The sequence below is a fragment of the Hirundo rustica genome, chromosome 25, assembly GCF_015227805.2.
Source record: "Hirundo rustica isolate bHirRus1 chromosome 25, bHirRus1.pri.v3, whole genome shotgun sequence".
In the NCBI taxonomy this organism is placed as follows: domain Eukaryota; kingdom Metazoa; phylum Chordata; class Aves; order Passeriformes; family Hirundinidae; genus Hirundo; species Hirundo rustica.
This window is the reverse complement of record NC_053474.1, coordinates 720,834-734,978: the sequence shown is the minus strand read 5'-3', so window position 1 is coordinate 734,978 and position 14,145 is coordinate 720,834. Positions and strand designations below refer to the sequence as shown.

Here is a 14,145-nt window from a genome sequence, read left to right as displayed (position 1 = left end):
GAGAAGGGAAAGAAATCCTGCTGGGATGGGGAGAGAAATCCTGCAGGGATGGGGAAGGAAAGGAGAGAAATCCTGCTGGGGATGGCCAGGGCTGTCCCTGCTGGTGCCATTCACCTGACGACTGTCCCTGGGCAGGCACAGGCAGAGTTTCGGGGTGGCACCCCCAGCCCAGGCAGGGTTTTGGGCTGGCACCCCCAGCCCAGGCAGAGTTTCGGGGTGACACCCCCAGCCCAGGCAGAGTCTTGGGGTGACACCCCCAGCCCAGGCAGAGTCTTGGGGTGACACCCCCAGCCCAGGCAGGGTTTTTTTACAGCCCAGTGCCTGTGGGACCTTTCTCCCACCATCCCAGCACAGGCTGGGAGCACAGAGCAGCCGCCCCTGCTGCCCCTTGCACCCCTGGACCGGGATCACTCCTGAGGTTTTTTTTGGGGTGCAGGGAGTGCCCCTGCCCGGCTCAGGGCAGCCCAGGAGGAGCTGAAATTCCTGCTGGGATTTCTCCCAGGGCATGCAGAGCTGGGAGCTGCGGTGTTTGAGCTGTCCCCTGGCAGAGCAGCCCTCGCTCCAGGCTCGGGGGATGCTCAGGGGGAGCCAGGAGAAGGGAATTTCGTTCACTGCGCCCTCCCTGCTCTCAGCAGCCAGGGATCCTGCCCAGGTGACCTTCCCCCATCAAACATTAACTCTGCAGCAAACACTCACCAGGGAGCGTTTGCTGCTTTAATAATTAAGGCTTTTATGAATCCGCTGGCTCCACCGGGAGCAACAGGTGCCTCCGGAACGGATTCCGCTGGCAGCTGGGGGAGGAATAAATGAATGGATAAACGTGAGGCAGGGAAGGTGCCTGGGTTCCTCCGTGCTCTCTGAAGGTGCTGGAGCTGTAATTACACAGATTATTAACTGCCAAGCACCGGGCTCAGCCCCTTCCGGAGAGAAACCCTGCTGCTGGCAGCCCTGCAGCCCAAAATGCAACCGGTGCAGGCTCCGGACTTCCTGCAGCTGCTGCAAAAGCCAGGGAGGGGAGGAGAGAAGGAAACCTGGAATGAGGAGAGGAGAAGGAACTCTGGAATGAGGAGAGAGGAGCAAAGGAACTCTGGAAGGAAGAGAGGAAGAGGGAGAGGAGAGAAGGAACTCTGGAATGAGGACAGGAGAGGAGAAGAAATTCTGGAAAGAGGAGAGGAGAGGACAAGGAACTCTCTGGAATGAGGAGAGAGAACTCTGGAATGAGGAGAGGAGGAGAAGGAACTCTGGAAGGAAGAGAGGGAACCCTGGACTGAGGAGAGGAGGGGGCTGCTCCATCGGGGAGGCCTCAGCTCTCAGCTCAGGGATGGCCTTGGCTTGGGGAAGCCGCTGAGAGCCCCAGGAATTCAGAAAGAATTCAAAATCCCCAAAGCCAGGAGGAGCCCAAAGCATTCTGCCAGGCAGGAGCGACGCTCCTGTGCGGGACAGAACAAATAGAACACCCACAGTCACCCAGATCAGCTCTTCCAGCCGGGATGAGCTTCTCCCCTCCTCTCCCCTGGCTCTTTTCTGTTTTTTTCTGGTTTTTTCCTGTTTTTTTCCGCTCCCTCAGCCGGGTCAGGGCAGGGCAGGCACGGCCAGGGCAGCTGAAACGCAGAAATTGCAGAGGGGGAAATCGATAATGTTGGTTTATGCAGCTGCTGGGAAAGATCAATGCTGGAAAAAGCCAGGAGGAAATGCTCCCGATTGATCAGGGACCAATCAGCAGAAGAGACCAGATTTTGATTTAAAACAGGAGTAATTTAAGTATTCCTTTTGTTGATTTTGATTTAAAACAGGAGTAATTTAAGTATTCCTTTTGTTGCTACTGGAGTTTGGCTGCTGTGGGCAAAAAACCTGAGCTCACATCCAAGGATAAATTTCCTCTTCCTTCACACAACGACCACGCTGCGAAGTTACATTCAGACATCGTATTTAGGGGGAAAAAAACAACAAAGGAATTTTTCCAGGCCGTGGGGCCGGGGAGAGCTCAGGGTTTGGTTTCCAGGCTCATCCAAGGCGTCCTGAGCCCTCTCGTGGCTGTCGGGGACAGGACACGAAGGAATTTTTCCTTTCATTTTCCACCGAACACCCATTCGCTGTTATTGGAAAGAGATTTTTGGGGGGGTTGGAGCGCAGAAAATCCATCTGTTGCATACAAATGTCCTCGAAAAGAAAATGTTTGGAGCAGCTCCTGGGCACGGGAATGGGGCTGGACTGGAAATAGTCCATGCGTGTGGCACAGTGGTGGCGGCTTCGGAATAAAAATGAAAAAGGTAAAGATAATAAAAATAATCAAGATGCCTCAGGGAAGTCGTGGCAGTGCCTCCAGCAGGTTGGAATTTCCTGGTACCCGAAGGATTTTTACCTGGAGGCCAAAACTGCAGGAGCCAAATCCAACTGCAGGACTCCCAACAGAAGATTTCACAACACAAAATTGGGCAGAAAAGGAAAACCGGGGAGAAGCTGCTCCTGTCCTGCTTTGTGTCTGAAAAAGGACAAGGGCCAAAGTTACAGACTTCTGCAAGCCTCTAAAAATTCAAATTTACCTGATTTCCCCTGTTTTTAGAGCCCACAGAGAGGGGAAGCTCCTAATTTTACACAGGAACCCAAAAAACAGCTGCTCCTCCTTCTGCTTCACTGCTGCAAAAGGAAAAACTTACCTGGAATACAAACCAAACACCTCCTTTGTGCTTCTGCATCAGGGCAGTTGAAAAGGAAAAAAAAAAAAAAATATTTCTTTTTATCTGCAAGAAAATGTTTATTCTTTGTAAACCCCATAGGGAATTAAAAAAAAAAGGATGCAGCCATGACCAAGTACTGAACAAAACCAGTGCCCGAGGGGCAGCAAAAAACTCAGGGACAAATATTCCATGTTCTGCACAGGGATGGAAAACCCCTGACAGCTGTGAGCGACCACGACACAGGGAGGTTCCAAAACAAATCACAGCAGCACACACCTGAGCCCAGGGCGGCTCTGGCACTGAGAGGACGGAGCTGGGGTTTTCTATCGACTTCAGTGCCCTGCTCCTTTTTCAGCTGTTGTTGTCCCATGAGGCAATGTGCCAATTAATGTCATAATTAAAAAAAAAAAAATAATTTTTTTTTTTCAGAGTCCACTGCATCTTTGCAAAACCCCAAAGTCTGGATTTCCTCTTGGCTTCGCAGCCCTCCCAAGCTCTGACCCACTGCAGTGCAAAAACTCTTCCTTTTTAACCTTGTGCCATTTGTGAGCTTCCTTGAAAACTCCTTGACAAAACAAAACCCCAACTCCTTGGCTGGAAACCACTCAGACAGAAGGGGAGATAAAGTGTCAATGACAGGTGAATGAAATAAAAAACCCCCAGAACTGCGGCTTTTATTGGGCAGCTTTACAGTCTCTCGTGTACAGAACATTGCACAGCTCCACCTCCACTCCCCCGGAGGGACCCGGAGCCTCCCAGGGCAGAACCACCAAGGGCACAACGACTGCTGAGTTTGGACCAAAAGAAACAGAGCCTGGAGCCTGGCTCCTGCTCAACACCAAACCACCACGAGCAGCTTGAGCAGGCCCCCAACGAGCTTTGATACAGAAGCTGGATGACAGTGAAGGGGGGGGAAAATGAGTTTAAACCATCAAGTTTCCTCTTGAAATGTCTTTTCCCAAGGCACTGTGAACGAGACTGATTAGCAATTCTCAATGACTAAAAAAAAAACCACCAATGGGGATATAAATACTTCACACGACAACCACCGTCACATCATCAGCTATTCTTTATTCCTTCCCTTCAACAACGCCCCTGGAATTTGTTTGGTCCTTTGAGGGGGGGAAAAAATCAAATTATCTTCTGCAACATCCACGTGTTTGTATTTAATACATCGATAAATCAAAGCTTTGTTGGGTTGTTTAACCCTTTCACTGGGAAAACTGAAGGGTTTTCCTCCCTGGATGAATCTGCGAATCCAATTTGATCGTTAAATAAAAAAAACTGAGGAGAAAGGGTTGAAAACCAAGCAAAGCCCTGTGTTGTTTTTTGTTTGTTTTTTTTTCTTTTTCAAGAGGAAACCATGCAAGAGTACATAAAAAGGCAAAATTGGCTACTTGAAAACCAAGAATCGTTTTTAATGCGTTGGCCAAGGAAAATAAATCGCAAAGTTCTGTGAGGTTTTCTAAAAATTTACAAGAAAAACCGACGGGCAGTTCTAGTCAACGCTCTTTTCTCCTGCTGGAAACGACAACAAACACAGTCCCACAGGAAACAATTTCATCTGGACTGCAAGAGACCCCGAGGGCAGAGAGAACCTTGGCATCCTTTCACTTCTTCAGGGGCTGATAGACAGAGGCGTTGGGGTCGAGTCCAGAGGGGCTGGGCTCCACGAATTTGGAAGAATAATGTGGGGACACGGGGCTCAGGGTGCTGGTGGCTGCGGTGTAGGTGATGCTGGGCATCACTGCCATCACCTCTGCGATCTTCTGTTTGAGGTCCTTGATCTCCTGATCCTTCTGCAGGATCTGCCCTGCGGACGGCAAAGCGCAGCGCTCACAACCCGCGGCTCTGGGCTCCCCAGGAGACCCAAACCTCCCCTGCTCCCGCAGCCCCAGAGGCACCAGGTGTGCAGCTGTGGCTCTGGGCTCCCCAGGAGACCCAAACCTCCCCTGCTCCCGCAGCCCCAAAGGCACCAGGTGTGCAGCTGCTCCCCAGGAGACCCAAACCTCCCCTGCTCCCGCAGCCCCAAAGGCACCAGGTGTGCAGCTGCTCCCCAGGAGACCCAAACCTCCCCTGCTCCCACAGCCTGAGAGCCCCAGAGGCACCAGGTGTGCAGCTGCGGCTCTGGGCTCTCCAGGAGACCCAAACCTCCCCTGCTCCCGCAGCCCCAGAGGCACCAGGTGTGCAGCTGCTCTCCAGGAGACCCAAACCTCCCCTGTTCCCGCAGCCCCAGAGGCACCAGGTGTGCAGCTGCGGCTCTGGGCTCTCCAGGAGACCCAAACCTCCCCTGCTCCCGCAGCCCCAAAGGCACCAGGCGTGCAGCTGTGGCTCTGGGCTCCCCAGGAGACCCAAACCTCCCCTGTTCCACAGCCCCAGAGGCACCAGGTGTGCAGCTGCTCCCCAGGAGACCCAAACCTCCCCTGCTCCCGCAGCCCCAGAGGCACCAGGTGTGCAGCCGCTGCTCTGCGCTCAGGGTTTAACCAGCTCCCATCTCCACAGAACAAACTCGGCGCTCCCGCTGTAATCCTGCGCTGTTTGGGCTCACTGCTGCGCCACCCCCAAAGATTATTTCTATTTCATCTCCTTTCTCTGCCATTTTTTCTGCCTTTTGCCATTCCCCTCCTCCAAACTCCTCACAAATCCTGGTTCATTCTCCAAACTGTCCCGTTCCCGTCATCTCTCACTGAGCTTCCACAGCAATTCCTGACAGCGGCTGACGAAAACAACCCACCGCTGAAACAAAACCCAAACAATTTCTCCCTCTAATTAAATATTCCTGCAGTCAAGCAACCCTCTGCAGGGAAATTAAACTGGTGCTAAATGCAAAGTTACTGAGTGCTGCTCCTCGGTTTGCACAGCTGCACCGAGCCTGGGCTGGGTTTTTTGTCGGTTTTCTGCTCCCTCTGCTGGCACCACCAGCAGTGCCCACGCTCCCCTCGCCTCTGAGGCTTAAAATAGGTCGGGTTCTCCCCAAATTCAGGTTTTATTTACTTGAGGAGTAGTAAAATATTAATATTAGGATGAAAGGACGACAGCTTAGTAACGGGACTAATTTAATTAATTGATCTCTTTCAAAGAGAGAGTTCTGTCAGAGCTTTAAAAGATCTCCCTCTCTCTGTAATTATAAAACACAGGAAATAACCATGAATTAATTTAAGCACCTGTTGCAGTGTCTGTTATCAGTTTGGTGGGCTGGGAAGGTGAGGTCAGATGTTTAAGCTCCACCTTCCCAAAGCTGGAAACGCCAAATTCCCTCTGAGAGCTGAGCGGGGGCCACAAAATCCCAGGATTTTCCCCCAGTCTGTGTGGAATGGAAGCCCCCAGGTACCTTGGGCAATCTCAAGCTGCCTTTTTGCATCTCCCAGGGCAGAGAACAGGTCCAGCTTGATCCTGGTCTCTGCACTCAGGCTGTTCTCCAGGTGCTGGGTCTTGTCCTGCATGGCCGAGAGCGCCGACATCAACACCTCCGTGTCCTTCTCGTTCTCCTTGTACTTCCTCAGCTCCTGCAGGGAAAAACGGGGATGAGAAGGCCAAAAATGTCATCCTGGGGGGAAAAAATGTCATCCTGGGGGGGAAAAAAATGTCATCCTGGGGGGGAAAAAAATGTCATCCTGGGGGGGAAAAAAATGTCATCCTGGGGGGGAAAAAAATGCCATCCCGGGGACTTTACACAGCAGAGAGCCCCAGGAGCCTTTGCCCCTTCCCCACACCGGGCCTGGTATTAATTAAAATGCTGGTTAATGAAGGTTGCCAGCATCACCTCCGGTAATTACAGGTGGCACCCTGCAAGTGATTAAAGCCATAACTACAGCACCATGTGCTCTGGGTCTCAGCCCTCCACCCAAAAAGCCCAAACCCCTTTTCCAGGAGGGAGCTGAGCTCCTCAGAACCCCCAGCCAGGCTGGAATCACACAAGGGCTCATTCAAATCCAATTTAAATCCATCCCCAGGAACCACATCCATGGTTTTGGGGCAGCCCCTTCCGAGGCTTTAGGACAACATGGAAAAGGCTTTCCTAAAATCCAACCTAAATGGCTGATTAAAGGGATTATTTTTAGGTGACATTAAACCTCACTGTGCTGCAATGCCAGAAATTAAGGAGAAAGAAAAACAGGGAGCAATTATCCTGGATGTAAGAGGCAGGCAACCTGTGGCTGGGGAAAAAAAAATAATACAAAAATATTCTGTACCTTCAAATGGAGGGACAACAGTGCAAAGGGGAAAATGTTAATGCCTGCAACAAAAAGCTTCTCTAACAGCTTGAAGATGCTAAAATGCATAAAATGAAAAAGCTTAATTAAAGCTGGGTTTAATTATCTGAAAGCCGTGCTCAAACACTCCACGGATAAGCCCCACTTGTTGTGGAGGGTTTGGTAAATCCAGGGACAACGAGGCTGCACCTGTGAGTGGGAAACGAGTCCACAGCAGCACCAGGTGGGCTGTGAAGAGGCATTAAAAATCCATTTTCATGCAGATTGTCAGTCTGAGCACATCTTTAGGACAGGAATAAGGGCACACACTTGAGCTCCTCAGCTGTAACAAACCCTGTTTGCTGCACATCTACCATGAAGTATTTTCAATATTCAGGCACTTTCACAAAGAAAAAAAAAAAATTTAAAAAGCCTGGCCAGTGTTCCAGATTGCCCTGACTTAGCAACCTTCAGTGAAATTTATCATTTATTATAATGAGCCACAGGCTCCTTGCATCAGGAGAAAAATGCTGTGGAGGGGATTCTACCCTTAGCCCACACAGACCAGCAGGTTTGGGGGGAAAATTCCCATTTAACCAACAGAAAGGTGTGGGTTGAGCCTCTGGAGCCTCCCTGAACATGGAATGGTTTGGATTGAGCCTTTGGCCCCTCTCTGGACCATGGAATGGTTTGGGTTGAGCCTCTGGGCCACGGACTGGTTTGGATTGAGCCTCTGGAGCCTCCCTGGACCATGGACTGGTTTGGGTTGAGCCTCTGGAGCCTCCCTGAACATGGAATGGTTTGGGTTGAGCCTCTGGACCATGGAATGGTTTGGGTTGAGCCTCCCTGAACATGGAATGGTTTGGGTTGAGCCTCTGGAGCCCCCCTGAACACGGAATGGTTTGGGTTGAGCCTCTGGAGCCTCCCTGAACCATGGAATGGTTTGGATTGAGCCTTTGGCCCCTCTCTGGACCATGGAATGGTTTGGGTTGAGCCTCTGGCCCCTCTCTGGACCATGGACTGGTTTGGGTTGAGCCTCTGGCCCCTCTCTGGACCATGGACTGGTTTGGGTTGAGCCTCTGGACCATGGACTGGTTTGGGTTGAGCCTCTGGCCCCTCCTCTCCCTGGAGGAGCTGCACTCCCCGGGCACTGCTCTCCTGCAGATCCAGGGATCTGGGAGGGCTGGGAGCTCTCCCTGGTGCTGTGGCATTACCTGAACTTTCATTTCCAGCTCTCTGATCTGATCCTCTTTCAGTTTGATGTCGATTGTTAACTTCTTGCACTCTGTCTCCAGCTCCCGGATGCGATTCCGCAAGGTTTCGGTGCACTCCCCCCTGCAGGGAAACAGCACAGAGCAGGTGAGGTAACCAGAGGCTGCCACTGCCCAGCTGCTTGCAACTGGGAAAATTCAAATAAAAACTGAGGCACGAAAAGAAGCAGCCAACTCTGGTCTTCTCAGCTAAACAACTCCCCCCACGGGGACAGTGCAGGAAGGGGCTCAGTGCTGCGCCTCAGATGTTGGGAGATTTGGGATGGTGATGAAATGGGGAGAGCAGAAAAGCAGGAACGATTCTTTACAGGCATTTGGAGCCCAGCAGGTTCAAGTGGCCCCAGCTCGTGCTGTGGGACTGCAGCAAGCCCACCGTGCTGAGCACTGGGAGCCCCTGGCCCAGCAGGAAAATCCCAGCACTTTGGCCAGTGCCAGAGCAGAAAGCCCTGATGCCAGTCCCCACGTGCCAGGAGATGCTGCTGTGAGCAGGACACGGCCCTGGGAGCAGCAGGTAATCTAGAGCACTCTCATCCCTTACACGTGTAAATGTCATGTAGGCACCGAGGCTCAGCTCCAGGGAAGACAGCTCCCAGTGCTGCCTTGCTTTAACACCGATAATCCTCTCCACACAAAAAAAGCTGTTTTTTTCTAATAAAAGATCAGAGTCAGGCTCCTCCTCCCTGCCCCAAAGGCTCCCCAAGGGCACAGCACCTGGTAGCAGCAGCAAAGGCCACGGCTCGTGCTGCAGTTGCCTCTTCCAACTTCTTCCTTTTCTTTTCTTCCATTAACTGCTTTTCTACAAAGGTCCGTGCCTCCTGCTCCGCCTTGAGCTTCTTCTCCAGCTGGCTGATCATTTGTTTGTCTTTTTGTTTCATCTGTACAGCGTTGTGCAATCTGCAGGGGGACAGGGACAGGGCCGTTTGTTAAGATCCATTTGTTAAGATCCATTTGTTAAGATCCAGCGGGGTCTGCCTCCCGTGTCAGGGTCATTTCACACAAACCCCCCTGCAGCCCCTAGGCAGCGGCACCTACTTCTTATAAACGACAATACAGCTGGCTTTTGCATTTATATATTGGCTTTTACGTATATATACACGTGTATATTATATATAAGTATATAATATACAATTGTATGTTATATATAAGTATATATTATATTTTTAGAAATTCTTTATAAATATATACATTATATATGTGTACCTATTTTATACACATTGTCTATTATGTGGACACCTGTTTTAGACACATTGTATATAATATTTGTATACATTACCTATTATATGTGCACCTATTTTGTACACATTGTCTATTACATGTACACCTATTTTAGATACATTGTATATATTTGTATACATTATCTATTATATGCGCACCTATTTTATACACATTGTCTATTATATGGACACCTATTTTAGGGACATTGTATATAATATTTGTATACATTACCTATTATATGTGCACCTATTTTGTACACATTATCTATTATATGTACACCTATTTTAGATACAGGTGCACCTATTTTATACACATTATATTTTTATATACATTATGTTACATGTACGCATTCTCTACTGTATATATTATACATATTACCTCTACCCATTCTCTCTATATAGTATATATATTGCCTATGCACATTCTATATAATATATAGATAATATAGACTGTGCATAGGTAATATATATACTAGATAGATAATATAGATTACCCATGCACATGCTATATTTTCTGTATATATTATATATATTACCTACATACATTCTCTCTCTATATTATACATATTACCTATACCCATTCTATATTATATCTATATTATCCATACACCCTCTCCAGTTTACACCCCTGTCCATTAACCCCTTCCCACCCATTCCCCCCGTTAACCCCTTCCCGCCCATTTCCCCCATTAACCCCTTCCCGCCCATTTCCCCCATTAACCCCTTCCCGCCCATTTCCCCCATTAACCCCTTCCTGCCCATTTCCCCCATTAACCCCTTCCCGCCCATTTCCCCCATTAACCCCTTCCCGCCCATTTCCCCCATTAACCCCTTCCCGCCCATTTCCCCCCGTTAACCCCTTCCCGCCCATTCCCCCCCGTTAACCCCTTCCCGCCCATTCCCCCCCGTTAACCCCTTCCCGCCCATTCCCCCCCGTTAACCCCTTCCCACCCATTCCCCCCCGTTAACCCCTTCCCACCCATTTCCCCCATTAACCCCTTCCTGCCCATTCCCCCATTAACCCCTTCCCGCCCGTGCCACCTACTTGTTCTGCAGCAGCTCGTTCTCCTGGCGCAGCTGGCCCATCTCAGCGCGGCTGCCGCGCTCGGCCGAGCTCAGCGAGCTCACCTGGCTGCGCAGCTCCTGCTCCACCTGCCTGCTGGCCTGCAGGTCGGCCTTCAGCTTCTTGATGTCCTGCTCCAACCTGCAGAGACAGTTCCAACGCACGCCCTCGGATCCTGCCCCCGGCCCCGAGGCTCGGGCGCGCTCTGCACCGACGGCGGGACGAACCTGGCGCCGGCTGCCAAACCCCGGAACCCTCAGCCTCCGAACAACCGGCTCTCGCAGCTCCCCGGGACCGTGCCCTCGCCGAATCGTCGCCTTTTACACAGCCCGACACCCGCGGCTCGTGCAGAGCCACGCGCGCCTCGGGGTCCCCACAGGGGCTCAAACAAATCCCACGGAATTACAACGTTTCCTCCCCGGTCTGAGCGCTTCCGAAGCGGGACAGAGCCACGCAGGGACAGATTTCCTCGCGCCCGCAAAGGCTGAGCTCGGTTCGGCACCCTGGCCTGAGCCGTGGCCACGCTGCAGAACCGTCACCTCCACACGCTGGCGTTTCCTTGCGGCACACCACGCGCGTGCTGAGGAGCGAGGATGTGTTCAAGTCATCCCCAGCTCAGGAGTCAGTAAATTTAGTTTTAATTGCTCTCGAGCAGAGACCATCTGCTCTACATTTGAAATTGCAGCTTTGGAAAGTTCCTGAAAGATTCATGTAATCTTATTAATTAAAATATTGTTAAATAAAACACACGTTTCGGGAGAGAGGCACTCGGCTCCCTTTGATTTTTTTTCCTCCCCACAAATAAGGTTATTGATTCTCAGAATAAAAACACATCACAGGTGAATAATCAACCTTTTAAACACACTTATTTAAAGCAAATACACCCCAGCCGTTCTCACACAATCCTCCTTTGCTCTGCCAAGTATTGATCTGAGCGTTTTCAAATGCCTGTAAAGAAGATGAAGGCGGTTTTATTTCCTAGGGTTCCATTCCGAATCAGTGGCAGTGGGACATTAAGATGAGGAGAACAATCACAAAAGCCAAGAAGAGCTGCCCTCAGTGACACTCAGCAGCGCAGATGAACAGCTGGAGCTTTTTGATTTCTTAATGAAACATTTCTGGGCTTCAGTGCAGGGAAATCTCAGCCTGAGAGATGAGCAGCGAGAACATCCTGCGCCACGGGATCCAGAGGGGGAGTGTGGAATCACCAAAGCTTGGGAACCCAGAGGAGTGGGCTTGGAACAGCCCAACCAGCCCAGAGAGGCGAGAGGGTGAGCGAAGGGCCAGGAGCAGCCTCTAAAGGCTGGGCCACCCCAGACAGCTCAACCCTCAGCCCCAGCTGCCTCCCCAGCTCTGGAAGCGCCCTCCTGGGAAGGTGAATTCCTTCAGTGTGCTATACATGGGCAAAAGAACCCTTCAACAGAAAAAAAAAAAAAATCAACTTACAGGCAAACAGTAAGAGCACAAAGCAAATACCCACCTCCAAGGGAAGTGCACAAATCACTTCGACACCCGGTGCTCTGCTGAGGGCAAGAATTTGCAAACCTGACCAAATATTCCAACCTCAGCCCCGAACTGGGAACAGCAGCAGCTGGTTTTAGGGGAGTGGTGCCACCCTGTGCAGTGTTAAATGATGGACAGGGCAGCTGCTGGGCAAAGAGATCAGAGTTTCGTTTCACCTGCCAGAAAAGCAGCAGCCCGGTGTTTGAGAGAGAGCAAATGTTTTAATGAAAGAGAGTGAGAAGCTGCAGGAGCGCTACCAGACTGGGGTGTGCCAACAGCTGATTGGTTTTAATCCAGGTTTTCATAAAAAATGCTTTCATAAAAGTAGAGGAACACACCTGAATCCCACTTTTCACTGACCCATAAATTTCATTATCCACGGCTACAGTGAAGCAATAACTGAAGACAAGAGCTGTAAATAGCTTTTACCTATAGCTCAGACTATGCCAAACTAAGATACCCCAGGATTTATTTTGGGTGGTGAGTATTCCAGGAAATGAAGCCCCGAGCACACAAAGCTCTGAACAGCCCAGAGGTGCTGGCACAGGAGAGGCTGAATTTGTATTTTTGGCAGCAGGGAACCGCCGTGAGTTCGGGGCTGTGGGAAAACCTGCAGGATCCATGGGGAGGGAGCAGGCAGGAGCCAACCCCGCAGACCTGGAGCAGAGATCAGGCCACAGCTTTTCCTTCTGTGTGTAGGGACTTTGTGGGATGGGGGCTCAGGGAGCGTGGAACACCCACCGTCACTCCAAAGCGGCCAGAGAAATTAACACAGAAAATTCCTCTCTTTCCAGTCAATGCTACACAAACCCATCGGAAATTGCTTTATCAATGGGCTTGTTGGGAATTAGGTTTTAGGGGAAGATTTTAGCAGGTTTTAATTACCCCTTTTCATTACACTGAAGATTTTGCTCCGGCTTTAAACACCAGAGCAGAGAACATCTGGTTTGTGCCAATTGCAGAGCAAAGGCAGGCTCCTGTCTCCCCAAAACCAGTGAGGAAGATCATAATCCATCATCATGCAAAGGCTGCCCTGGTGGTTCCTCTGCCCCAGTTAGGCAGCCACAACCTCATTAAGAAAAAGCAAACGAGGAGTGAGTTACCCCTCAGACCCACACGGGCTCCTTGCACCTCACAGAGGGCACCTCTCCCACAAGGACGCTAAAGCCGCTCCAAAATAAATCACATCGAGGTAAATCAACACGAAGCCATAAAAAAATCACTGCTGCAAGCAGGGAGCAGCGCAGGGAGCTGCCCTCCTCCCCTCTGAACAGCTGCACTGCTGCCTCAGTGATAAATGACCCACCACAGCAGCGTTTCTCAGATTATTGCTATTCTTACTCTGATTTCATTTGCTGCTTAAGTCTCTTATTTCCAGGCTTATTGGAGAAAGTTATTTACAGAGGAGGGGGAGCAAAGAAACCCCGAGTTCTGGAAGACGTTTTCCCTGCTGCTGCACACAGCAGCACTCACTCTGACACAGAGCTGATTTTTTAATGAGGCTTTACTTGCAGATTAGGTTGTGCTGTTTATACAAGCGAGGTCAATTCCTCCAGTTTGTCATTCCTCTAACTGCAGATTTACCCATTGCCTTGGCTGAGCAGCACCTCCTACCATCCCTGGTGAGGAGAATTAATCAGGGATCACCTCTGAGGGGGAGCATTTTCCCAAATACCTCGGGGGAGATTGATGGATGAACTTAAAGACAACTCGATTCAGCTTTAATGCTCCCCAGTATTGATGTCTGGTTGTTCAGTTTACTCCATCCCACAATCACCTGGCAACTGCACTCGAATGAAACACAGTTTATCTAAAAATTATCATTTTAAAGCACCCACAAGGCCCTGAGATGCTCTCCAAAAGCCCCAGCTCTGCCTTTGTTCTGCTCCTTTGACGTGGCCACTGCGCCCCTGCAGCCCTGAGCTGCTCCTGCCGAACTGACAGGCTCTGAGGAGAGCAGCTTTCACTCCCAAAAAGCCAGGAATTCACAGAAAAACAGGATCCTCCTTCAGCCCCAAAAGGGCCAGGAGCCCCCTCCTTCAGCCCCCAAAGGGCCAGGAGCCCCCTCCTTCAGCCCCAAAAGGGCCAGGAGCCCCCTCCTTCAGCCCCAAAAGGGCCAGGAGCCCCCTCCTTCAGCCCCAAAAGGGCCAGGAGCCCCCTCCTTCAGCCCCAAGCTGCCATTCCCAAAGGCTGCTCTGTTTGCAAGCACTCTGCTGCCTTGGG

At 50.6% G+C, this 14,145-nt stretch overlaps 1 protein-coding gene across 6 annotated transcripts in view; it reads right to left on the bottom strand.

Moving 5' to 3' along the window:
- Positions 1 to 3,322: 3,322 nt before the first annotated feature.
- Positions 3,323 to 14,145, bottom strand: part of MACO1 (macoilin 1) — a 25,347-nt gene continuing 14,524 nt past the window's right edge. For all 6 annotated transcript variants that reach the window (XM_040086439.1, XM_040086441.2, XM_058423535.1 and 3 more), the window contains 5 exons: positions 10,402 to 10,560; positions 8,854 to 9,036; positions 8,086 to 8,206; positions 6,010 to 6,184; positions 3,323 to 4,491 (listed from right to left, as the gene is read on the bottom strand). In XM_040086439.1, coding sequence (XP_039942373.1) covers positions 4,289 to 4,491; positions 6,010 to 6,184; positions 8,086 to 8,206; positions 8,854 to 9,036; positions 10,402 to 10,560 — 841 coding nt within the window. In that variant the 3' untranslated portion in view covers positions 3,323 to 4,288. The remainder of the gene's footprint in view (positions 4,492 to 6,009; positions 6,185 to 8,085; positions 8,207 to 8,853; positions 9,037 to 10,401; positions 10,561 to 14,145) is intronic.